At 50.2% G+C, this 24082-nt stretch overlaps 1 protein-coding gene across 3 annotated transcripts in view; it reads left to right on the top strand.

Annotated features, from left to right (window-relative positions):
* Positions 1-8036: 8036 nt before the first annotated feature.
* Positions 8037-24082, top strand: part of Gask1a (golgi associated kinase 1A) — a 36655-nt gene continuing 20609 nt past the window's right edge. The window contains exon 1 of one of the 3 annotated variants that reach the window (XM_075964079.1): positions 8037-8413. In XM_075964079.1, coding sequence (XP_075820194.1) covers positions 8411-8413 — 3 coding nt within the window. In that variant the 5' untranslated portion in view covers positions 8037-8410. The remainder of the gene's footprint in view (positions 8414-24082) is intronic. The other 2 variants (XM_075964080.1, XM_075964081.1) reach the window with 2 other exon arrangements.

Here is a 24082-nt window from a genome sequence, read left to right as displayed (position 1 = left end):
AAAGCAGACACTTGAGTCCTTTTTAAACAGCTTCATGAAGATAGAATTCACAAACCATACACTTATTTAAAGTGAAATAAATATTTTTTTTTCAGCAGGCAAAGAAAAATTATAAGGGGGGTAGAAACGGGCTTTGAGGATTAGTCAGCGATCTGCAGAATGTGACATCTAGCCCATTTTAAGTTTGGGCTGGAGTCCAGAGAAAAAGAAGTTCCTTTGACCAAATGGTGTGAATACTGACACAGAATTCCACAAATTGATCTTAAGACTCTGAAGCTAAGCTTTTCCGGAGGAATACTCAGAATTGAATGTAGCTCTGGATGCTACGGTCTCTGAACAAAGTTGGGATTGACTGAGAAGTCAAAGGCTGTGACAAAATTCTGAGCTAGCCCTCGTCTCCTGTGTGTCCTTTATAAAGTATTATTCTGCAGAAATCCGTTTGGCTGCTATTGTTCAGAGTGTCGTATCCCCAAGTCCAGCTCTGCTCCTTCCCTTCGGTTCTGACACAGTTGGGAGTTAGGTGTAATTATATCTCTTTTCCAGCTTACTTGGTAAGTTGAGGCAGGAGGATTATTTGAACTCACTTGTTTAGGACCAGTCTAGACAATGTAACCACCACCACACCCTTGGTCAAAAAAAGCCCCCAAAAACAAAACAAACAAAACTTTTGAACTAAGTTTAAAATTTAAAAAAGAAAAAAAAAACAGAACAAAAAGTTAAAATCACAGGACAGCGAAGTACCACCCAATGCCTTGGATACCGGGAGCTGTACACCCTTGGGCCTAAGGGTGGACACCACTACAAAGAAATATGTGAAGGAAAGCGGGCACGTTATTAAAGAAGCCCACTCTTGAGGGAGGGGACTGAAGAGGTGGCAGTTGCGGTTTCCTGGAGAGAACAGCCTGATGTGAGCAGCCAGCGCTACCTGAGGCTGTGGAAATGGCTGGGCCTGTGCTGCCTCAAGGGCCATGTTTGGGTCCCTGCCCTGCAGTAGCAGGGGCCTAGGTCAATGTCTGGGACCATCATAGCTTCATACCTACTCTGGGCTGCCATCTAGGGCCATGTTGATGTCCAAGGACTGCACAGAGTTGTCCTCTTGGCCCCCAGCATGCCTGGGCATTGTGGGAGAGCTGGTCCTACCCCTTGTTGACTGCAGCACTCAGGAGAGATGCCCTGCATCTTGCCTAGGAAGCACGGTAGAGCTGGCCCTGGTGGTGTGGGCACAGAAGAGCTGATCCCGCCCCAGCCCATGGGAGAGCTGGCCTTGGTGGTATGAATGCAGGAGAACTGGCCGACGATGAACTCAACAACCACCCAGGCCCAGATCGAAGGCTTTGAGTTGGTCCACCCCAACTCTACCCATCTAAGAACTGCCAGATCACGTGAAGGGGCCTGCCCTACAGAACCGAGGCTCAGGATCTCCATGACACAGGGCAGCAACAGGATATCCTAGAGGAGTCCCAGTGAGGATCCATTATTGATGGCGTAGTGGAAACCAGAAATGACTCACTGCCACAAACATTTGCAAGCAAAGCCGTTTGGGCAAAACCAAGACACCACTGATGGAGGAAGGTCATTGGTTAATTATAATAAAGAAACTGCTTGGCCCTCATAGGTTAAAACATAGGTGGGAGGAGTAAACGGAACAGAATGCTGGGAGGAAGGGGAAGTGAGCTCAGAGGCCATGCTCCCCTCTCCTGGGCAGATGCAATGAAGCAAGCCGCCAGGTCAGACATGCTGAATCTTTCCCGGTAAGACTGGTGCTACACAGATTACTAAAAATGGGTTAGGCAAAATATGAGAATTAGCCCATAAGAGGCTAGAGCTAGTGGGCCAAGCAGTGTTTAAATGAATACAGTTTGTATGTTGTTATTTCGGGTAAAGCTAGCTGGTGGCGGGAGCTGGGTGGCAGAACGCAACCCGCAGCTCCCTCAACAGAAGCCGGGCTGTGAGAAGAGGCCCGCAGCTCCTACTACACACCACAGCTTCCACGGCGACATTTTTTTTCATTTTCTATTTTTCATTGTTCATTGCGGGGGAGATTGCAAGAGTAGAGGACAGATACAGAGGGATGGGGAGATGAGTGGCATTAGAGCACGTGATGTTAAATTCACAAAGAATCAATAAAAAGTTTTTTTTAAGTTAAAATACCTACTAGTATCTACGCATATTTGCTCCAAATCCCCAAGGAGCCATATATCTCCATGCTTGTTCTGCATTTAGGTATCTGTAGTGTTGAGAATCAGTGCATTTAGTTTAAAAATATTGTTTTGGAAAACTATTATGAATGAACATTTATAAATACATTTAGAGATAGTTTAGTGTTAGTTTCTGGACAAAATACTGTTTGATGAAATACCAAAGTGACCAGGCTGGAAACAGCCATTTCAGCAGCGTGATTCATAGAACGTGCAGGTTCACACGACTGCTTTTCCTGAAGACATTTGGATTATTAAGACTTGGTTGTTGACTAGTTGGTGCTTAATCTTGATCATTGTTTTGGTGGGCTCTAGAGTCAGGATGGAAACCTGGGCACATCTGTGAGTGGATTTCCTTCGTTAGGCTCAGTGGGGTGTGGGTGGGGTTCTGGACTGAGCTGGAGAAAGCTGGGCACCAGCTGGCTCATTGCTTCTTCTCAGGTGCAACGTGGCCAGCCGCCTGGCATTCCTGCTGTTAGCATTTGCTGGCACGGTGGACTGTACCCCAAATCTGGAGCCAGACAAGCCCCTTTTAAAGTTGCTTTTGTCTGCATAGTGAGAAAAGTAGTAAATTGGTACCAAAAGTAGGGCTATTGCTTTGACAAACCCAACCATGTGGCTCTTAGGCCTTCGGAACTAACTGGTTTGCATGAGGGATCTAGAAGAATTTGGAAGCATGGGGCAGAAATACCCTAGATCTCTGAAGCAGAGGCTAGTGGGCATTCTTGTGGGATTTAGAAGGCTATAGTGCTGAGCGAAATGAGGATAGTGCAGTCCTATTTACATTTCAGAGCGTGAACAAGTACTCCATCAGGAACTGGGCTAAAAACTATTTGGTAAATTGACAGAATCTTCTGCTCATGTCCCGGGAACTTGAGTGGGACTGAATTTAGGAGTACAGGGCTAACTTGGTGACAGAAATTGTGAGGGAAGATGGCATCTGATGTGTGGCGTGGATACGTCTCTTGTCTATGCCTGCAGACAGCAAAGAGTGGAACAGAAAGCTGGAATACGCAGTTTAATGAGGAAACCGTTTGTTACAGATGAGGCAACTTCGAAAATAGCTGTGCAAATATTAAAGAGAGCACCTGTCATTGTTAAGAGAAAAGTATCGCCGGACAGCAGTAAGGTACCCTGAGGGCAGAACCCTGCTCACTGAAGCCTAGGGAAAGGAGAAAGCACATCATAAACGCCACTGAGTGCCCTGCTCAAAACCAAAGCTTAGGGATGTGTTTCTGCACGGTTAGCATGCAAGGCCCTAGGTGGCAGCAGAACTTAGCACCATCGTCTACATGTTACTCGTTTTGCAGGCATGAAAGATGGAAGAATGTGGGAGAAAAGGAAATGGAAGCAGTGTCGAGATTCCAGACAACGGTGTCAGTGCCTGAATCAGCAGAGAGGATGCTCCGTGAAGCTGTGACAGTAAAGACGAAGTTACAACAAATCTCCTGAGATGTTAGAAATGTCGGAATCATGACACTCATCCAAGAAAAATGCTAGCATGGAGTAGCGTTGGCCCGAGAGGCTGTGGGTGCTCAGACAGCAGAGCTGGAGAAGAGGACTGCCAAAGCCCATTGGAGCCCAGGATGATCCGCCACGAGTCCTACGTGCCAGGCATAGGGAACGGCATAATCTGGAGTTTGCCCTGTTGGGTTTCAGTCCCACTTTGATATGATGAGAATGTCTGCTTATCTCCATTCTTCCCCCTTGGAATGGGAGTGGTTATGCTGTGCCCAGCACACAACTTATATTTTACAGGACCTCAACTGACACTCAGAAGCTTAGCTCCCGGGATCATATAACCCAGGGAGTCTCACCAAAAACTTTGGAGGAAAGAAGAATATTTTATAACAAATTCTGATGCATACTTCAAAGATCCAATGATAAACATCCACACACACACACATACCCTTGGGTTGCTATGATATGCTTAAAGAAATGGGCCTTGGGACTGGAGGGATGGCTTAGCAGTTAAGAGCACTGGCTACTGTCTTGGTTACTTTTATATTGCTATGAAGAGACACCATGACCAAGGCAACTTATAAAAGAAAGCATTTGCCGGGCGGTGGTGGCGCACGCCTTTAATCCCAGCACTTGGGAGGCAGAGGCAGGCGGATCTCTGTGAGTTCGAGAACAGCCTGGTCTACAAGAGCTAGTTCCAGGACAGGCTCCAAAACCACATAGAAACCCTGCCTCGAAAAACCAAAAAAAAAAAACAAAAAAAAAAAGAAAGCATTTAATTGGGGTCTTTGAGAGGTGAGTCCATGACCATCATGGTGGGGAGCACAGTTGCAGGAGGGAGGCATGCTGCTGGAGCAGTGGTTGGGAGCTTGCATTCTTGTCTGAAAACATGAGGTGGGGGAAGGAGAGGAAGAGAGGAGAGAAATGGCCTCAAAGCTCACAATCTCTCCTGGTATAGGAGGTCCTTCTGCCTTTGTGTTGTGTTCATTGGTTAGTAAAGAAACTGCTTTGGGCCTGATAGGGCAGAACTTAGGTAGGTGGAGAAGACAGAACTGAATTCTGGGAGGAAGAAAGCAGAGAGAGAGAGCAGCCATGGATCCTCCACCTGAGACAGATGCTGGTTAGAATCTCTGGTAAGCCACTGCAACGTGGCGATATACAGATTAATAGAAATGGGCTAAACCAAGATGTAAGAGTTAGCCAATAAGAAGTTAGAGCTAATGGGCCAGGCAGTGTTTTAATTAATACAGTTTCTGTGTGGTTATTTGAGGTGTAAGCTAGCCGGGCAGCCGGGACAAACAAACAGGCCCTCTCCCCTTGCAACACCCTCCAACAAGGCCACCCCATAATCCTTTCCAAACAGATCCACCAGCTCAGAACCACACATTCAATACATGAGCCCTTGGGGGCCATGCTCATGTAAGCCACAACATGCTTTTGCATAGGACTCAAGTTTGGCTCCCAGCCACTCACAACTGCCTATAATTCCAGTTCCAGGGGATCTGATAGCCTTTTTTGGCCACTGTGTGCTACTGCATATACATAGTACACATAAATTCAAACAGCACACGTGTCAAAAAGAAACCTTTAGAAATGGGCCTTGTAGAATCCATGCCTTGATCTTGAAGACTGAGAATAAGATCTGGTTCTGTTTTACTTCAGGGATTGGCCTGGACCTGTGCTTCAACTATGTTCTCTTTCCCTCCCTTCCTCCCTCCCTCCCTCCCTCCCTCCCTCCCTCCCTCCCTCCCTCCCTCCCTTCCTCTCTCTTTTTTTTCAGGACAGGATTTCTCTGTATAGCTTTTAGAACCTGTCCTGGAACTTGCTCTGTAGACCAGGCTGGCCTCAAACTCAGAGGTCTGCCTGCCTCAGCCTCCAGCGTGCTGGGATTAAAGACATGCGCCACCACCACCTGGCCGACTTTGTTCTTTCTATCACTCCATTTGTCTATAAAATCCCTTGCTGTAGCAGGGACATTAGCTTAGCCAATCAGGTAATAGCTATATTTGGTGATTCTAAAAGTGTAACATAAATTTTTTTTCTCCTCCTCTGGGGGGGGGGCATCATGCAGCAAAAGTAAATCAATAATTGATGCTGCTTTTTTTGTCCTCAATCCCCCCCTTTTGGAGTAAACTGACCAGATTTACAGGGGTGTTGAATTGCAATTGAATCAACTTTATGTTGCTGGTCTAAACAGTCTTGAATCAAATTCTACAGTGTGAATCCCCCGGTATGAAACTGGTAGGGTTTCCCGAAGCAGTGGCACACAGCCTTAGTTTTGGTTAACCCACTAGTGTCCCTCTCACCCACCCCCTATGGGATACAGGGTTTCACTTTGTAGCCTAGGCTGGCCTTGAACTTGCACTATTCTGTCTTAGCCTCCAAAGTACTGGGATACAAGCGTGAGCTATCATGCCTGGATGGATTAGCTCTCATACTAATCTTTCTACCTTTTTCATTCAGCCTGGGATTCCAGCCCATGGAATGGTGCCACCCACATTCAAGATTCATCTCCCCTTCTCAGTTAACCCTGACTGTTACTGTAACAAAATCCTGGAGACAGTTTAGAAAGGGAAGGGATTCTGGAGGGTACAGCTCATGATCAGTGGCTTTGGACTTGTAGTGAGGCAGCATGGCTTGGTTAGAAGCACGGGCTCACAAGCTAGGGACCACAGAAAGAGAGGAGAGGACCACAGTCCCACACCCCGTGACCAAAGAACCATAGAGGCGCATCTCTTAAAGGTTCCATTCCCTCCCAACAACACTACCCCGGGACCAAGTCTTCACATCTAGGCTTTGTGGGATTTTCAAAATCCAAGTCGCAGAGGCACTTGCTGCATTTGCTGCCACAAATAGCAGCCATGTGCAGTATGAGGTAAGGACTGTGGTCACAGGAATCCCTCAGAGCTGTCACCTGGCAGAAAGCAGCAGGAGGGTAGGGCTAATTCAGTTAGTGCCCTCAAGATGCTCAAGGGAGAGGTGGAAGCAGCCTGACTGTGAAGATAGATGGTCTAAGCACAAGCCTATAGATCTTGTTGGAGGGTCTAGACTGGGGTTGTGTGTGCTCATTGTCTCAAACTGTGTTCTGTCTCCCCTCCTCTGAGACCAGAACTGGGGGACCCACAGCTAAATCAAAGCCCAAAACATTGTGTGGAATGAAGGCCCATAAAGGTGTCACTCCCTTCTAGGCTTTGTTTAAAAGCATTTCTTGTACGTTTGCTCTGGGACCAGTCTGGATGAACCCCACCCGCCAGTCTGGAAGCTTGGTGCCCATGCCTGGTGAGAGTCAGAAGAGGGTACATCAGATCTGCTGAAGCTCCAATCCGTTGGGAGCCAGTGGTCCTCTGTGAAGGGCAGTCGTTTCAGCTCATCTGCCCCATTTGTTAGCACAGGGTAGCAGTGAAATCGAGTTAACTTGAGATCACCATTAAGAATATTGGAGTAAAATTAAAATATAAAAATATCACCATTGGGGCGGTGAGAGGGCTTAGCAGTTAGATGATTACTGCCTAGTCCAGCAGGTGGTCCTCTGACCTCCATATCCACACGCATTTTCAGACACACACCCACGCACACACACAATAAAATGTAACTTAAAGTGCATGAAATTATCACATCAAGTCATTGTTTTCAAAACACCCTGACGAAAGCTGCATCAAGGAAAAGGGATTTATTTTGCTCACACTTCTGCGTTACAATTTATCACTCGGGAAGCTGAGTCAGCAGGGACTTGAAGCAGGTAGTCACATGAGCACAGACTCAGAAGCACCCGTATCAGTGCTCAACTGACCCTCAGTCCACAACTCCAGCTTGTGAAACAGCGCTGCCCACTCGGGATGATCAGGACGGCCCCTCACTGCCAGCCTGATGTAGACAACTCCTCATTGAGACTTCTTCCCAGCTGATTTCAGATTACAGCAAGTTAATTAGAGTTCCTGGGGTGGGGTTGGAGAGATGGCTCAGCATTTAAGAGCACTGGCTGCTCTTGCAGAGAACCTGGGTTGATTCTCAGCACACTCACGTGACAGCTCAAAACCACCTGTAACTCCAGTTCCAGGGAGGGGATCTAAAATCTGGCCCCCACTGAAACTGGCACCGGGCACACAAAGCGACTATCAGTGGCCAGGTCAGTATCCAGTGTTGATTTTTTATTCTGGCTTCTTGAATGAGGGTCTGTTCATAGTTAATGACCTTCAGTGGTTAACGGATTTGCCTCCCAAACTGCCTTTAGGCACTGTGCCCAAAGCAAGCAGAGAGGTCCAGTAACAGACCTGTCTCCCTGCCGAGCCCCGCCCCATGGGTTGTACCCGCACACCTTAGAGGCGCGATTGGGTTCCTCTACACCCAACCCCGGCGCTGATCCCTGCACGGGGAGGCAGGGGACCCTTTCCTTCCCAGCACCAGGGCCCTCGCTCCAGGCGGCTGCGGCTGGCCTGAAGCGGGTAGGGCTTTTATTGTGAAAGGGGCCTCCCCCTCCCGCGTTTTCTGGGGATTGGGGAGGCTGGACGGCGCCTTGGGCTGGAGCTTTGCAAACTCTGAAAAGGTCCCCCGCGGTTGGAGGCGCCTCGCGGCAGCAGGACCCCACAAACCCACACGGGGAGCATCCTACTATGTGCCCTTCCCGCCCCCCTTCTGCGATCTGGCTGCGGGAAAGGTGTGGACCCGAGCCCAGCGCAGCCTGGGAAATCTGAGCTCCAGGGATGAGACTGCCAGCAGGCTGAGCTTGGGAACCTGCAAGAGTTTGCGGAGACATGGTAGGAGTTGCCGAATGAGGCGGTGGGCACCGGGGCACGGGGCCTCGAAGTGGCGCGCGGCCTGCACACGCGGCATCCCAGGGCACAGTTATCCCTCAAGCTTTCTCATGAACCCGCTTGACTTTCCTTTCTGCTCAGACCTGGGGATGTTCTTGGAAGAGGGTGGTGATAAAGGATTCGTCAAGGGCCCCTCCGCCCCCAACACACACACACACACACACACACACACACACACACACACACGCGCGCGCGCGCGCGCGCGCGCGCACACACACGCACACACGCGCACACACACCGTAGCTGAACAGGCATCTAAGTAAAATGCTTACTGACCAACCCTTAGGTGGAGAGGAGAACCCAAGGCAGACCCGATGGGCAGGAGCCTCTGGAGCCGCCCGTTCCCTCTCAGCGGTGTGTGAATTCCACAGGGTGCTGTGGCTTAGTGGTGTATTAATGTTTTTAACAGTGCCTCACATCACCTTTGATGCAAATCTCACTGCTGAGATTCCGTGGCCTCCCCTCCCTACCTGCTGGACAGGGACTATAGAGCAGTTGTGCAGGAGCTGTTTGCTCCGAGGAATCCCTCTGTGGATTTGATTCTTTCCCAACCTCACAGACACCAAGAATTTGAAAATCTGCCCACGTGGCTTTAGCTGAGGCATTGATGTTAACCCTCAAGGCAGACTGGTACATTCTGCTTCTCACAATCTGCAGCCAAGGGTTCCGGGGAGAGAAGGGAGAAGGGAGTGTGGAGACGTGGGAGTGTCCCCGTCTGCTCTGTGAGCCCCCCTGAGGGACCTCTTTCTCTTCAGTTTTTGTGGGTGGGGGGCAAATGGGCACTCCCCACAGATGCTTCTTGGGAAGCTGACCCATGGGCCAGGAATTCTAAGAGTCCTTTGTAGGAAGTAGGTCAGTGTGGGAGAAGATGTGAGGTCTGAGCAGCGGGGGCTGGGGCTCACGGGATGCTGAGGCTTCTATTTGGCCTCTCTCCAGGCCTTATGAACATGAAATCTAAGTCTGAAAGAGGCGTGGCTGGAGGTGTGGGGTAAGAACTTGGATTTTACTGGATTCTTGGTTCATGAGCAAGCCTGCCATCCAAAAAGTATGAGCCATAGCCATGTTCTCTGAGGGGTGTTAGTGGTCTCTGGTCATGGACCACTTTTAGGAGTCTGTTCTTCCACTGTGTGGATTCTGGGGATTGAACTCAGCATGGTGGTGTCTTTAACCCCTCAGCCATCCTAGTGGTCAAAGTTCTATAAAGTCCGTTGTCCCTCAGAACCAGGCTAAGTGATATTTCTCTCTTTGTCTTCCGAATTGGTCTTTCACAAACAGAAGGGTAATAATTGAGATTGCTGTTGTTCATGTCTCTAGTGCTGCCTTGTCTGTGGTTTCTGATGCCTGTACAGTCTCCTGACTCCACACCTCCTGGCTTCCAAGCAAGTCCAGCTAGCTACCCCTGCTAGAGGGTGGGCCTTACCGACAGCTGCTGCAGCCTGCAGCCTACTCCCCTGCTGCTGGCCATGGACTTGGGTTTCTCCTAAGTGGCCGCTGGAAGGGGCTATGCCATATGCTGTTTACTTGTGGGCAGTTTTTGTTTGACTTTGGAAGGTGTTTGCTTGCAATGGGCTAACATCCTCTTCCAGTACCATCCAGAGAATTCAAACCCCGTCTTGGCTGGGGTGGCAGGTTTGTGGCTTTGTGCTTAGGAGCCAAGTTGGGTAATGATTTTTTCCAGAAATGCCATCAGCTAAGAACTGGCTAACAACGGTGGAAGGCCTAGGACTGGGGAGAAGCAGATGAGAGGGAGGCGTGGAGATGGGCCCAGCTGGCTCTGTGGATAGCACTTTCCTTGTGAGATGCGGGGGGGGGGGGGGAGGGCAGCCTGAGGGTGTGCTGTGGGTGGAGGCTCTGGGTTAAGGTACTCACTGCTCTGAACTGGCTTTTCTTCGAGGTGCAGCCCCTTGGTAGGACAGTGTTGCTTCCCCCAGCATGATAGTTGAAGGTGCTCATTCAGGAACAGGTTGGGCTTCGTGCTCCGGCTAAGGAGGCAGTATCAGCAAGAGAAGCTTAACTCCCATCTGTCTCCAGTCTATGCTCTGTCCCACCATGCTGAGGTGACTTCTCAGGCTGTGGGGTGAAGGAGACTCTCAAGTTTTTGGCAAGGAATACGAAGTTGACTTGGTGCCTAAAGAAGCTTGGAGGCACATCCGAGGTAGTCGGGAGCCTCTGTAAGATGAGTTCTGCAATGGCAGAGGGTGGTAATTTCAAAACAGAGTCCACTCCTCCTTGCATCCTTTCCCCAAAGGAGAGGAAGGAGCCCAGCATGGGGCTCATAGGAAAACTTCTAGACCCCAGAAGGAAGGAGAGGAGAGGGCTATGGAAGGGAGGTAGGGGGTGTTAACAGCAATGGGCATGGTTTCTATGAAGCTCAGAGGAGATGTGCTCTGTGGCAGGCCTTGTTGGGAAGGGGGCTGTGTCTGGGATGGTCTGTATGGTCTGTATGGAGCAGGATGTGGCCTCGTGGCCCCTGTCTCCTGGTCTGTACAGTTTCTGGAGTTCTCCTTCTGTCTGTCTGGGCTTTCCTTATAGGATTCAAAGTACAGTTGATTAAAAAAGAATTTTAATGAATGTAGAGTTGGACACAATTCTGACAAAGTTCCTTTAAATCTTGCTGCTTCTCTTCCCGACCCAATTATCCAACATCCTCCTTTGGAGTCCAGCTGTAGTTTTTGTTTTTGTTTTTTTTCCCCATGGCTATGATAGGATACTTAGCAAGTTGAGGAAGGAGGGGTCTCCTTTGGCTCACGGTTTGAAGGTGCAGTCCATCAGGGGAGGCATGGCAGCAGGAGCTTCTGGCCCTATTCACATCACATAGCATCCAGTCAGGAAGCAGAGATGGATGGTGGTGACCAGTTTCCTTTCTTCTCTGTAGTTAGTCTAGAGCCCCAGGCTATGGGATGGTGCTCCCCTCATCCAGGTAGGTCTTCCCATCTCAGCTAAACCTTTCTGAAAACTCTCACCCCCCCCCCCCCCCGAGATTCCAAATCCAGTCAACTTGATGATGAAGACGAAGCTTTCATGGGACCCAGCTGTGCTTTGAAAATATCTCGTTTTTATCACCTTTCTCAAGCAATTCCTCCTTGTTGTGTGGAACCCTGACTGTTCTGGGGTCTCTTTTGAGTCTCTGGGCAGCGATTCCCTGGAGAGCAGCAGGGGCACTGGCTGCCTACCTCACAGCACGCTTTTCAGAAGCCGAGGTGTAAGACTGGCTACAAGGGCCTGAGAGGGGCTCAGGTTGTGTGAGGCTGTAGGTGTTCTTAAATTCAGGGGAGCTGAGTCTGAGTCGAGCTGGGATGCTGTGCAGAAGCCATGTGGGTGCCCAGCAGATTCCAAGGGAGGGAAGGTGGGTCACACTCTTCTTCCAGGACAGAATAGCTCTGTTCTCCACACAGAGGTTCAGTGTGTGCATCCCGGGCACCTGGACCCTGCTCAGGCACTGGCCACCGCAAGGCTTCTTCGTGGGCATTGCAGGAGCTTCCTTTGGCCTCTGCACAGCAGACTTTCTGCCGGCTTTCGTCCAATTGGCCCTGATGGCCAGCCACCCCCACTTTTCCCCAGATCCTGAGGTAACAACAAAGATGCTATTGTGTCTTTTCCTTCAGAAATACCAGGTAAATTCGTTCCTCTCCCCTGGGAGCAGGTATGGCTGGCTAAGTGCTGCGATACCTTGCCTAGTCACGCGTGGGAGCCAGGAGCAGTTCCTGCTCTGCTATGACATTCCCTTTGCTTTGTGGCAGTGATTCAGGGCTTAGCCTCTCACGACACCCTCCTTGGTATAGTTTTAGAGTGTGAGGGGCTCAGAAGGTGGCTTCTGGATTCAGACTCTGCTCCTCCTGGGGTTAGTCTGTGAACATTTAACCCCCAGCTCAGTTTCCACTGCAGCTCACAGTGCCTGCAGGTAGGATTGTGTAACACTGTACTGTAAGGAGCAGGAATCTCTCTGCATGTATGTAAGCACACAGTCACACACAGTCACACACATTCAGTGGGAGCAAGACAGCAAAAAAAGGTCTGTGTTTGGCCCCTGGGACTGCCTTGTCTTGAGTCCCTCAGGGCACCAAGCAGAGATTTAAGCTCCCAGGAAGAAGGGGATGGAGTAGAGACAACTGCTTTGATATTGGCCCTGAAGTCTTTCCCCACAATGGTAAAGAAGAACCCAAAGCAGTGGAGGAGGGGATATGGGCGTTAGTGTTGAAAGCCCGCGGGTTTGATGTGCTTAGCGTGTTCACAGGGCATGGCGTTCGTTTACTTTTCCTAGCGCATTTTAATCAGCCCATTTGATCATCAGCAGTCTTTAATTTCTCTGTTCAGAAGGTCCCTTTCCATGGCTTCATTAGGTAGAACATATACTCTCTGATTTAGGAAGCTTTAGAAACTGTTTCTATGTTACATGTCAGTGGGAAAAGGTCACTGGGAGAATCAGAAGCCATGTTGCCGGAAAGGGCCTCCACTCCTGGGTCACCAGAAATGACATAAGTAAGTACATCTGTCCTGATGGTGGTCACCCCAGCTTTTGAGAGACTGTCTCAGTCAGGGTTTCTGTCGCTGTGGTGAGACACCATGACTGCAAACAACTTGAGGAGAAAAGTATTTATTCCAGTCAATAGTTCAATGTCACGGTCCCCTGTGAGGGACATCAGGGCAGGAGCTCAAACAGGGCAGAACCTGGAGGCAGAAACTGAAGCAGGGGCCGTGGAGGAACGCTCTTTACTGGCTTGCTCCTCATGGCTTGCCGAGCTTGCTTGCTTATAGCACTCAGGACCAGCAGCCCAGGGGTGGGACCACCCACATGGGTTACTAATTATGAAAAGCACCCAGTCATGCCCACAGGCCAGTCTGGTGGGCATCACTGTGCTGTTGCCGTGGAGAGACACCGTAGCACGGGAACTCTTATGAAATAAAACATTCCCCGGGGGCTGGCTCACAGCTGCAGAGCCCATGGACGTCATGGTGGGAATATGGTGGCTGGTGGAGAGACACCATAGCACGGGAACTCTTATGAAATAAGACATTCCCCGGGGGCTGGCTCACAGCTGCAGAGCCCATGGGTGTCATGGTGGGAATATGGTGGCTGGTGGAGAGACACCGTAGCACGGGAACTCTTATGAAATAAGACATTCCCCGGGGGCTGGCTCACAGCTGCAGAGCCCATGGGTGTCATGGTGGGAATATGGTGGCTGGTGGAGAGACACCGTAGCACGGGAACTCTTATGAAATAAGACATTCCCCGGGGGCTGGCTCACAGCTGCAGAGCCCATGGACGTCATGGTGGGAATATGGTGGCTGGCAGGCGCTGGAGTCGTAGCACTACATCCTAACCCTCAGGTAGAGAGACCTCAAAGCCCACACCCAGTGACATGCTTCCTCCAACAAGGCCACACCTCCTAATCCTTTTAATCCTATCAAATAGTTCTGCTCCCTAAGCATTCAGATATATGAGCCTATGGGAATCATTCTTACTCAAACCACAGGGAGTGTCAGCCTATGGGAATCATTCTTACTCAATACATGAGCCTATAGGAATCATTCTTATTCAAACCACAGGGAGTGTTTTCTCAATTGAGTTTCTGTAAAGCCAACATAATATTAAACAGCACAGAGGTTGAGGCAGAATTGTTGTTCTAAGTTCAAGGCCATCTGGGTTACATAGTGAGAACCTGTCTCAAACAAAGAGTAAAACCAACCAACAAACAGAACACAAACACATCTAAAAACCAAGACAAACAGCCAAAGCAAAAGACTCTTCACCAAGCTTCTACTGCACACTGGGTGCCATGTTGGCCATGGCAGGACCATGTCCCACAGCTGTAAGGACAGTCATGCAGGGCTTTATTGTATTACATCATTTCAACATAATGTTACAATTCTTCTAAAATGCTGAGATTTCAAGATTTCTTATTATCGTATTGAATCCTTCACCCTTTGGGTGCCTAGGCTATGATCACTGGGCCCATTTTAGAGATCAGTAGCTAGAGGTTCACCAAATCTGAGTATCAGCCGAGTTACAGAGATCCAAGGTGAGTCTCTAGATGCGCCTCTTCCCGGGTCAACACCTCAGACCGTTCCAGAAGCGTTTCCATTCTTTACAGTCAGACATAAACCATGGTTTGAGCTCAAATGATACATTTCTCTAATTTAATCTTCTCCTGGGTTTGCTGCTGTTGGCGACCACCAGTCTGTGTAAATATCCTTTGATTGCCCTGACTGGGCTCATCCACACCAGACTGCAGATGTCCCTTTCGATTGTTCTGACTGGGTTTGCTGCTGTTGGTGGCCACCAGTCTGCAGATGTTCCTTTCGATTGCCCTGACTGGGCTCATCGGGTTCTTCACATTGCCCAGATCTGCGCTTTGAGCTGTTGTCCTTTGTCCTGGCCCAGCCCCTTGCTCAACCCCAGGATCAACCCAGGTAACACACTGTTGGCAGTGTTTGCAGTGTGGCACCTTGGAGTCGTGCCATGATGCCTGGTGCTCATGCCTTCTGTGAATCTCTGGTACGGACAGGGGTGGGTAGAGGCCGTGGCCACCGACCCAGCCTCGGAATAAGAAGCAAACACTGCATTGGAGGCTTCTTCCTACATCCTCTTAACTTTGCCTTTCCCCCAAATAGACGGCAAATTCCTGAAAGGCGGCAGCCTAATGTGTTTGATTCCTCCCACAGTATGGCACAGGTACAAAGGACTCGTGCAAATATTCTCTTCTCTCTTCTCCCCTCCCCTTTCCTCCGCTCCCCACTTTCCCCTTCCCTCTCCACCTCTGCCTTTCTCTTATTTTTCCTCTTGATACCCAGGCTGGCCCTGGACTCTCCCTCCGACCTCAGCCTCTTGAGTTATGGGACAGCAAGCGCTTGGCTGGCTAAGGGCTCTCACCTTTCATATTCTGTTCCCCCAGAGTTGGCTGGCAGGATTTTCTGAGATTGTGGAAGTTCTCTCTTTTGTGGGTCTAACACCGTAGCTGCCATTCACAAGCAGCAAATGAGCCCTTTGAATGTGGCCAGTGTACTCAGGAACAAGAAAGCTGGAATTGCTAAACTCAAGAGTGGAGTTCAGGCTGGTGGTTCTCATACTGGACATGGCAGCCCTGCACCAAGAACTGCACTGAGTGGCCCGTGGACCAGGCTGCTGGGATCAGGAAGGGAGGGGGCCCAGATAAAGGGGGAGAGATGGTAAAGGCAAGAGTGTTGGGAGATGGCTTGCACGCATTCGCGTACATGCTACACAGGTACTGGTGCCTGCCACCTGATGGAGGAAGGTCATTGGTTAAAAAAATAAAGAAACTGCTTGGCTGGCCCTCATAGGTTAGAACACAGGTGGGTGGAGAAAACAGAACAGAATGCTGGGAGTAAGAGGAAGTGAGCTCAGACTCGACAGCTCTCCTCTCGGGAGCAGACGCCTCAGAAGGGACACCATGCCCCGCTCCTGGGCAGGCACATGCAATGAAGCTCCCACCCAGGATGGACATAGGCCTGAATCTTCCCGGTAAGCGCACCTAGCGGAGCTACACAGATGATTAGAAATGGGCTAAATTAATATGTGAGAATTAGCCTAGAAGAGGCTAGATAGAAATGGGCCAAGCAGTGTTTAAAAGAATACAATTTGTGTGTTGTTATTTCGGGGCATAAGCTAGCCAGGCGGCCGGGGTGCTGGGGATGCAGCCCCGCCGCTCATATTACTACAGCCACCCTATCATAGTCCAGCTGTGGGGACGCAGGCTCTAGTGTGTCTGTTGCTACCTCCTCTCCACTTGCCCAGAGACGCTGCAAATATGAATGTTTTTATGGGTTTCTCAGCATCAGCTCAGATTGATTTTAAACAATTCAGGCCAAGCAAAACACATCTGCAGGCCAGAACTGGCCCACAGGTCTGGTTCACAAACTTTGTCCAGTCCTGTAGAAAGAAGTCCTTGACCTCTTGGAGGCTGGGGTGACTTCAGAGACAGGGAGCCAGGTTTTCTCCTGTTATCCCGAGTTTCTTCAAAAGGGGGGAGATTTGTGCCTGGAAGACAGCCTGGCCCCCCTCTGTCTCTGTGTCTGGGCCTCTGAGCAGCCAGAAAGCAAGATGCCATTTTTCAGTCACAGTTTTCATTCTGCTCCACCCCACCCCAATTCCTGGCACTTAAGAGCAAAACGTGTAGCAGACAGAGGAAATTTCTAACAGATGACGGACCTCCAACATTCCAAGTGGCCTCTGGTGTCACCACAGTGGTGCTCCTGTGAGCAGAATAAAATGATGCCACAGCTGAGTCTGTGAGGAGGGGCTCCCAGGACCAGTGGGTCACCAAGCCCTGCCGTACACTTAGGCGAAGACTGGAGCCTGGCATCAGCAGACACCGTCCTCTCGTGAGCAGGCAGAGGGCTCACCTTCTACAGTGAAGTCCAGGGCTGCTGCCGTGAGGCATTCCCAGAGGCATTGCTTCAACATCATGGTCATGGTCAAAGTGACAGTACCACCATCGGGTCCCATGGAATTTGACTGTGGGTCACACTTTGCTTTGAATGTTTTGTACTGAGTGATCTGATTTCTATGAATGACAGGTAACATTCATTTCCTCTCATGTTATCACTACCATGCAATTGTGTGTATAGGTGTGCATGTGTGTGCATGTGTGTGTGTGTTGGAGACCAGAGGTGGATACCATCTGCCTCCTCCAATCACTCCCTTATGTTTTGAGAAAGGATTTCCCGGTGAACCTGGAGCTCACTGGTTCGGCTAGACCAGCTGGCCAGGATACTCCAGTGACCCTTGTCTCTGCCTCATTACAGCTGGGCACCTCTGCAATCCCTCCTACGTCCAAAGGAAGCAGTTTGCCAACTGAGCCATCCCTCCAGCTTCCTTCATTCATCTTATGTTTGATGGCTCTTTCCCCTGGGAACAGTGCTTGTCTTAGGAAAGGCTGGTTTCCCAGTTTCAACAAGGGGCCACTCTACCAGGGATATACTGCTGTTGTGGAAATATTTGTTTAACTAGGCAAAGATGTGTTACATTTGTTTATGTTGCAGAATATTACTTTGTTTAACTATGTAAAGGTGTGTTATTTTTGTTTATGCTACATTTGTTTAATTATGTAGAGATGTGTTGCATCTGTTTCACCTTGCCTGCCTAAGGCACCTGATTGGTCTAATAAAGAGCTGACTGGCCAATAGCTCAGAGAAAGGATAGGCAGGGCTGGCAGGCAGAAAGGATAAATAGGAGGAGAAATCTAGGCTCGAGGGAGAAGAGGAAGAATGAGAGAAGGAAGAGAGAATGAGGGACATATCTGGGGCAAGAAGCCAGGCAGCTGCCAGTCAGTCAGACACAAAGAAGCTTATGGCCCCAGCCATGTTCCCCATTCTCTCCTGCGTCTCTCTCTTCCTATTCTCTCTGCCAAGCAGCCCTGCCTATCCAACTCCTGACTAGCTATTGGCCACTTAGCTCTTTTTAGACCAATCAGGTGCTTTAGGCTGGCAAGGTGAAACAGATGCAATACATTTTTACATAATTCAACAAATGCGCTACAAACAAATGTAACACATCTTTACACGGTTAAAGCAATATTCCTCAGCATAAGCAAATGTAGCACAGCACATATTTGCTTAGTCAAAATAATATTCCACAATATACTGCCATTATCCCATTGGATGGATGAAGACTTCTGAGGCCCAAAGTCACACAGCAAGGATGTAGCAAAGTTGGGATTGGGCAGCCTACTTTGAGCCTGTGTGTGAGGTGAGACAGGTGGCCCCGCCCAGAGAGGGCACCTGTCAAACAGCATGGAGATCAGACAAAGATTTTGATGATCAGGTTTGTCATGGAGCATGGTTTTGGGGTCAAGGTTCTCTAGAATCATATCAGCCCAGGAAGTTCAGTTCTTTCAAAAAAATGTTAGGGGCCACAGAGATGGATCAGTGGTTAAGAGCATTGTCTGCTCTTCCAGAGGACCTAGCTCACAACCATCTTTAACTCCAGTCACAGGAGATTCAATGTCCTCATCTGGCCTCCATACGTGGACACCAGGTATGAACATATTACACATACATACATGCAGACAAAACACTCATGCACACAAAATAAATAATAAAAATATACATTTATTGCGTGGGTGGCTGTGTGTGGACAGACATAAGCCATGGTGTGTGTGTGTGTGTGTGTGTGTGTGTGTGTGTGTGTGTGTGTGTGTGTGTATGGAGGTCAGAGAACAATTTGTAGGAGTTGAGTCTTGCTTTCTACCATGTGAACCCTGAAAATTGAACTCTGGTCATCAGGCTTGGTAGCAGGTGCCTTTACCCACAGAGTGGCTTCCTGGCTCGGTGGTCACAGAAACTAAGCTCTTAGCTGATCAAGGCAGAGTGCATGCTTGAGTTAGCTGATGCTGTACACAACCTGGGTTGTGCTGGGGACTTCGGGGAGACCACAGGCAGCACGGAGCCCTACTTCCCCAGGGCTTCGAAAAAGACACTCTGCAGCTGTCTTAGGAAGGCAAGCCTCCTGGGCTCGTTACTTTGAGACAGTCTGATGTGGGATGTCCTTCTGTATGTGTGTTGCTTTTATTGGTTGATGAATAAAGCTGTTTTTGCCAATAACTTAGCAGAGTAAAGCCAGGCAGGAAATCTGAACAAAGATATATAGAGATAGTAGGTGGAGTCAAGGAGATGCCATGTAGCTTCTGAAGTAGAAAGATGCCAGAACCTTACTAGAAAGCCATAGTCTTGTGGTGATTAAATTGCTTAATTTAAGAAGTAAGAGCCAGCTAGGAGTATGCTTGAGCCATTGGCCAAACAGTGTTGTGATTAATGTTTCTGTGTGGTTATTCGGGTCTGGGCAGCCAGAAAACAAAAGAACAGTCTCTGTTTATAACAGTCTATCTCATTCTGTAGCCCAGACTGGCCTCAAATGCACAGCAATACCCCTGCCTCAGCCTCTCAGTGCTGAAATTATAGCTGTAGGCTACCACACCTAGTTATGAGAACACTTGAAGTTTCAGGTGTGATCTGCTTCAGTTCTGGGTGGCTCTGGGTTAGAGGACCCTGGGTCATGGCAGAGTCCATTTCCAGCCCTCTTGCTCTTGAGAGCAATGCCTAACACCCTCACCCTCCTGGTTTCTGGCCATATCCTCTGGTTGTCACTTCTGGGTGCTGAGGATGAAAGTTCATTAGATTCTGATTTGCTTATTCAAATGCCCCTAGACTATTTGGTTAAGTTGGTCTCCCATCCGAAAGGTAACTAGGCCCAACCCCTCTGAGATCAGACCAGACTGGGCAATTGGGAGCACTCAGGGCGAGATGGCCACAGGTGACTCTCTCGGCTGCTGAAGTCTATGGTGGTGTTTCTTCAGAGTCACCTAGGAGCAGAGCAGTCACTTTTGGGCCCTGGCGCTGTCAGCTGTCTCCAGTGCAGGTTCCATGACGACTAGGAGAGAGGGCTGCGTACAGTCACAGGACGCGTCCCTGGGAAGCTTGAAGAGAGGCTGTGAAGCAGCAGATAGTGTCAGGGTTGCATGAAGAATAGGGAAAGGAGCTGTGTGAAGTCGAGGCATGGTGAGGCCTGGGGAAGGGGCTGTGTGAGGTGACAGGGGCCGCTCTTTGAAGACACCCACGACGGTGGCATTCCCGTGTTTGGGCCTTCTATAAACTCACTTCTGCTTTTCAGGGCCTGAAGTCTTCCCACCATTCTGTGGTGGGGGAGAAGTATATGGTCTTGGAAAACAATTAAATCCTGCCTGCCACATACGAGTCAGGTGATTTGAAGACAGTTCTTCACTCCTGTGTCTGGATCTTTCTGGTCACAGTATGGGTATGGTAGAGTGGAGAGAGCCTGGCGCAGGGCATGTGGGCACTCAGCGGCTGTTAATGGGCGTAGCCATTCCACCAGCTTCGCCAGATGGTGGCCACTTTCTGGGCTCCAGAATGTGGAGCTTGTTGTGGAACAGTTGAGAAGTGCAGAACCTGCCTGGTTCTTCTGGTTTTGTTTAGAGTACGACAGATAATTTATAAGAAACTGCATCTGACGTTGCCTCTCAAATAAGCCCAGAGAGGAAGGAGTCAGATCCTGGCGTTTCTAATTGGATATTGTTAGTCTTCTGATTATAGAAACTAAGGAATAACACAGACAAGAACACACAGCAGTTATTGCTTTGAATGAATGTGAAACTCAAAATATTTAAATCAGTGATTTTTGCCTTGCTGGCCAGGGCCTGCCACAAACCTCTGGTCTCATTCACGTCTCCCTTTGCAGATGAGCTGGCCAGTCCTAAATAGTTAAGTCTCCTTTGAGAGCCAGGCCATTCCTGAAACCCAAAATAATCTCCATGAGTTCAGGCTGGGAGGCCTTGCCAGGATATAACAGCATTTCTGCCAGATGTGCTGGGTTTGCGCCTGGTGCAGCCCTTGATGCTTGTGTGAGCCTCACTGTCCCCCCCTCCCCCGTAAAATGGGGACAATGGGCAAGTGACCGCACTAATCTCTGGCTCAGCACTCTGGCATGAGGACCAACGGGTTAACATAAGTCCCCCAGGCAGCCCAAGGCACACAGGGAATACCAAGTGACTGTTTAGTTTCCACTCCTTAGCTTTTCTTCCTTTAAATTGTCTGAGCCAGAAATTATAGGGGTGAAAGCCCTTCCCTGCCTTGGCGCTGTTGCTGTGGAGAGAAAACCACAAGCCCCCCAGGGGCTGAGCACTGGAGCCTGGCCAGCTGGTGCCCTGGAGACAGGCAGCCTGGGACTCAGCCCACAGGGGAAGGGACAGCTCGACTTCGCGATGACCCACAGATGAGGTCAGGAGAGGGTCTCTATGTGCCTGGTGGCTCTGTGGCTGGACCACTCCCATGCCGTGCTCCCTGCCTGGGATCTGGCTTTGGGGAACAAGGGCAGCAGAAAGGGCAGCAGAGCCCCACAGTCACCCTGATGAGTGACGGCTGTGACGAGTGACGGTGGTGACATGTGGCTTTAATCTGACTCCCGGAAGTCAACTCATGCGTCCCTTCTCACCCGTTCAGTCTTGTCTTGGCAGTTATTTAACTGAACCTGAGGAAGATGGTACAGGATCTCCACATTCTGGACTCTCTGCCAGCCCCTGTCAGGGCAGCAATGAGTCAGTGGTCGGTGATAATGGGTGGAGGGGTCAGAAGGGGACAACGGTCAGGAACCAAGGTTTGGCAGAGCTTTAGAAATGACTGACGTCAGATTTAGAGCTGACTTTTACTAAACGCACGGGATACTGTGCCACTGGACTCACACACACAACACACACATGTTCTAGCACAGGACGCAAACACAAATGTACACACACAGGACTCACACACTTAGACACACACACACTTGATGGAAGAAGGTCATTGGTTAATTAATAAAGAAACTGCTTGGCCTTATAGGTTAGAACATAGGTGGGTGGAGTAAACAGAACAGAATGCTGGGAGTAAGAGGAAGTGAGCTCAGACTCGATAGCTCTGCTCTCTGGAGCAGACACAATGAAGCTCTGACCCAGGATGGACGTAGGCTAGAATCTTCCCAGTAAGCGCACCTTGGTGCTACACACATTAATAGAAATGGGCCAGGCAGTGTTTAAATGAATACAGTTTGTGTGTTGTTATTTCGGGGTATAAGCTACCCAGGCAGCCAGGAGCCGGGCTGTGGGAAGAGGCCCGCAGCTCCCACTACCTCATATGACACATCTACATGCTTGTGCACACATACAACACAAAATAAGAATTAAGAAAATAAAATGAAAAGCCCAGCTCCTAAGGCACCTCCATCCTGCTCCAGGGACTGCATCCCTGTTTTGGTCCCCTAAACTCATGCCCCTGGCCCCTGCCTTCTCTGCTTACTCTCCCCCATGCTGTTGCCCAACACTCTCTCCTACCCCTCTCATCTTTGGACAGAACCTCTGCTGGGCCCTGCCAGGTTGCCTGCTCCCAGCTCATGCTTAAGGTTTTATGATAAAAACTTCCTCTTACGCCCTGCCTTGGGTATCCTGGTCGTACAACATGTCCAGACCTGAGGGGTTGTTTTTCAGACCCCAGAAAGATAAGGAGTTGTCTGGAACTTGGGGGCATGTGTTACCTTTTTCAAGATGCAACTTGGAGGAGGAAGGGCAGATTTGACCCATGGTTTGAGGAGGGAGGCAGTCAGTCCATCCTGGTAGAAAAACTATGACAGCGGAAGCATGAGGCACCTTGATGGAGGAAGGTCATTGGTTAAATAAAAAGAAACTGCTTGGCCCTCATTGGTTAGAAGATAGGTGGGAGGAGTAAACAGAACAGAACGCTGGGAGGAAGGGGAAGTGAGCTCAGACTCCACAGCTCTCCTCTCGGGAGCAGACGCCTCAGAGAGATGCCATGCTCCCAGCTCCCAGGCAGAAGCACGCAATGAAGCTCCAACCCAGGATGGACATAGGCTAGAATCTTCCCGGTAAGCGCACCTAGGGGCGCTACACAGATGATTAGAAATGGGCTAAATTAATATGTGAGAATTAGCCTAGAAGAGGCTAGATAGAAATGGGCCAAGCAGTGATTAAATGAATACAGTTTTTGTGTTGTTATTTCGGGCATAAGCTAGCCAGGCAGCCGGGGTGCTGGGGATGCAGCCGCCGCCGCCCTTATTACTACAGCACCTGGTCACCGTGCACCCACAGTCGGGAAGTTAAGAGAGAACAGGAAGTGGGGGTCAGCTGTCAAACCATAAACACTCAAGGGTACAGTGGTGACCCCAACACTCACAGGGGTGCAGCGGTGACCCCCCAACACTCACAGGGGTGCAGCGGTGACCCCCCAACACTCACAGGGGTGCAGCGGTGACCCCCCAACACTCACAGGAAGGGTGCAGCGGTGACCTCAACACTCCCGGGAAGGGTGTAGTGGTGACCCCAACACTCCCGGGAAGGGTGCAGCGGTGACCCCAACACTCACAGGAAGGGTGCAGCAGTGACCCCAACACTCCCGGGAAGGATGCAGCGGCGACCCCAACACTCCCGGGAAGGGTGCTGCGGTGACCCCAACACTCCCGGGAAGGGTGCAGCGGTGACCCCAACACTCCCGGGAAGGGTGCTGCAGTGACCCCAACACTCCCGGGAAGGGTGCAGCGGTGATCCCAACACTCACAGGAAGGGTGCAGCAGTGACCCCAACACTCACAGGAAGGGTGCAGCAGTGACCCCAACACTCACAGGAAGGGTGCTGCGGTGACCCCAACACTCCCGGGAAGGGTGCAGCGGTGACCCCAACACTCCCGGGAAGGGTGCAACGGTGACCCCAACACTCACAGGAAGGGTGCAGCGGTGACCCCAACCCTCCTGGGAAGGGTGCAGCGGTGACCCCAACACTCACAGGAAGGGTGCAGCGGTGACCCCAACACTCACGGGAAGGGTGCAGCGGTGACCCCAACACTCACGGGAAGGGTGCAGCGGTGACCCCAACACTCCCGGGAAGGGTGCAGCGGTGACCCCAACACTCCTGGGAAGGGTGCAGCAGTGACCCCAACACTCACAGGAAGGGTGCAGCAGTGATCCCAACACTCCCGGGAAGGGTGCAGCGGTGACCCCAACACTCCTGGGAAGGGTGCAGCAGTGACCCCAACACTCACAGGAAGGGTGCAGCAGTGATCCCAACACTCCCGGGAAGGGTGCAGCAGTGACCCCAACAC

This window comes from Microtus pennsylvanicus, chromosome 3 (genome assembly GCF_037038515.1).
Source record: "Microtus pennsylvanicus isolate mMicPen1 chromosome 3, mMicPen1.hap1, whole genome shotgun sequence".
NCBI classification, from domain to species: Eukaryota; Metazoa; Chordata; class Mammalia; order Rodentia; family Cricetidae; genus Microtus; species Microtus pennsylvanicus.
This window is presented reverse-complemented; position numbering and strand designations above follow the sequence as displayed.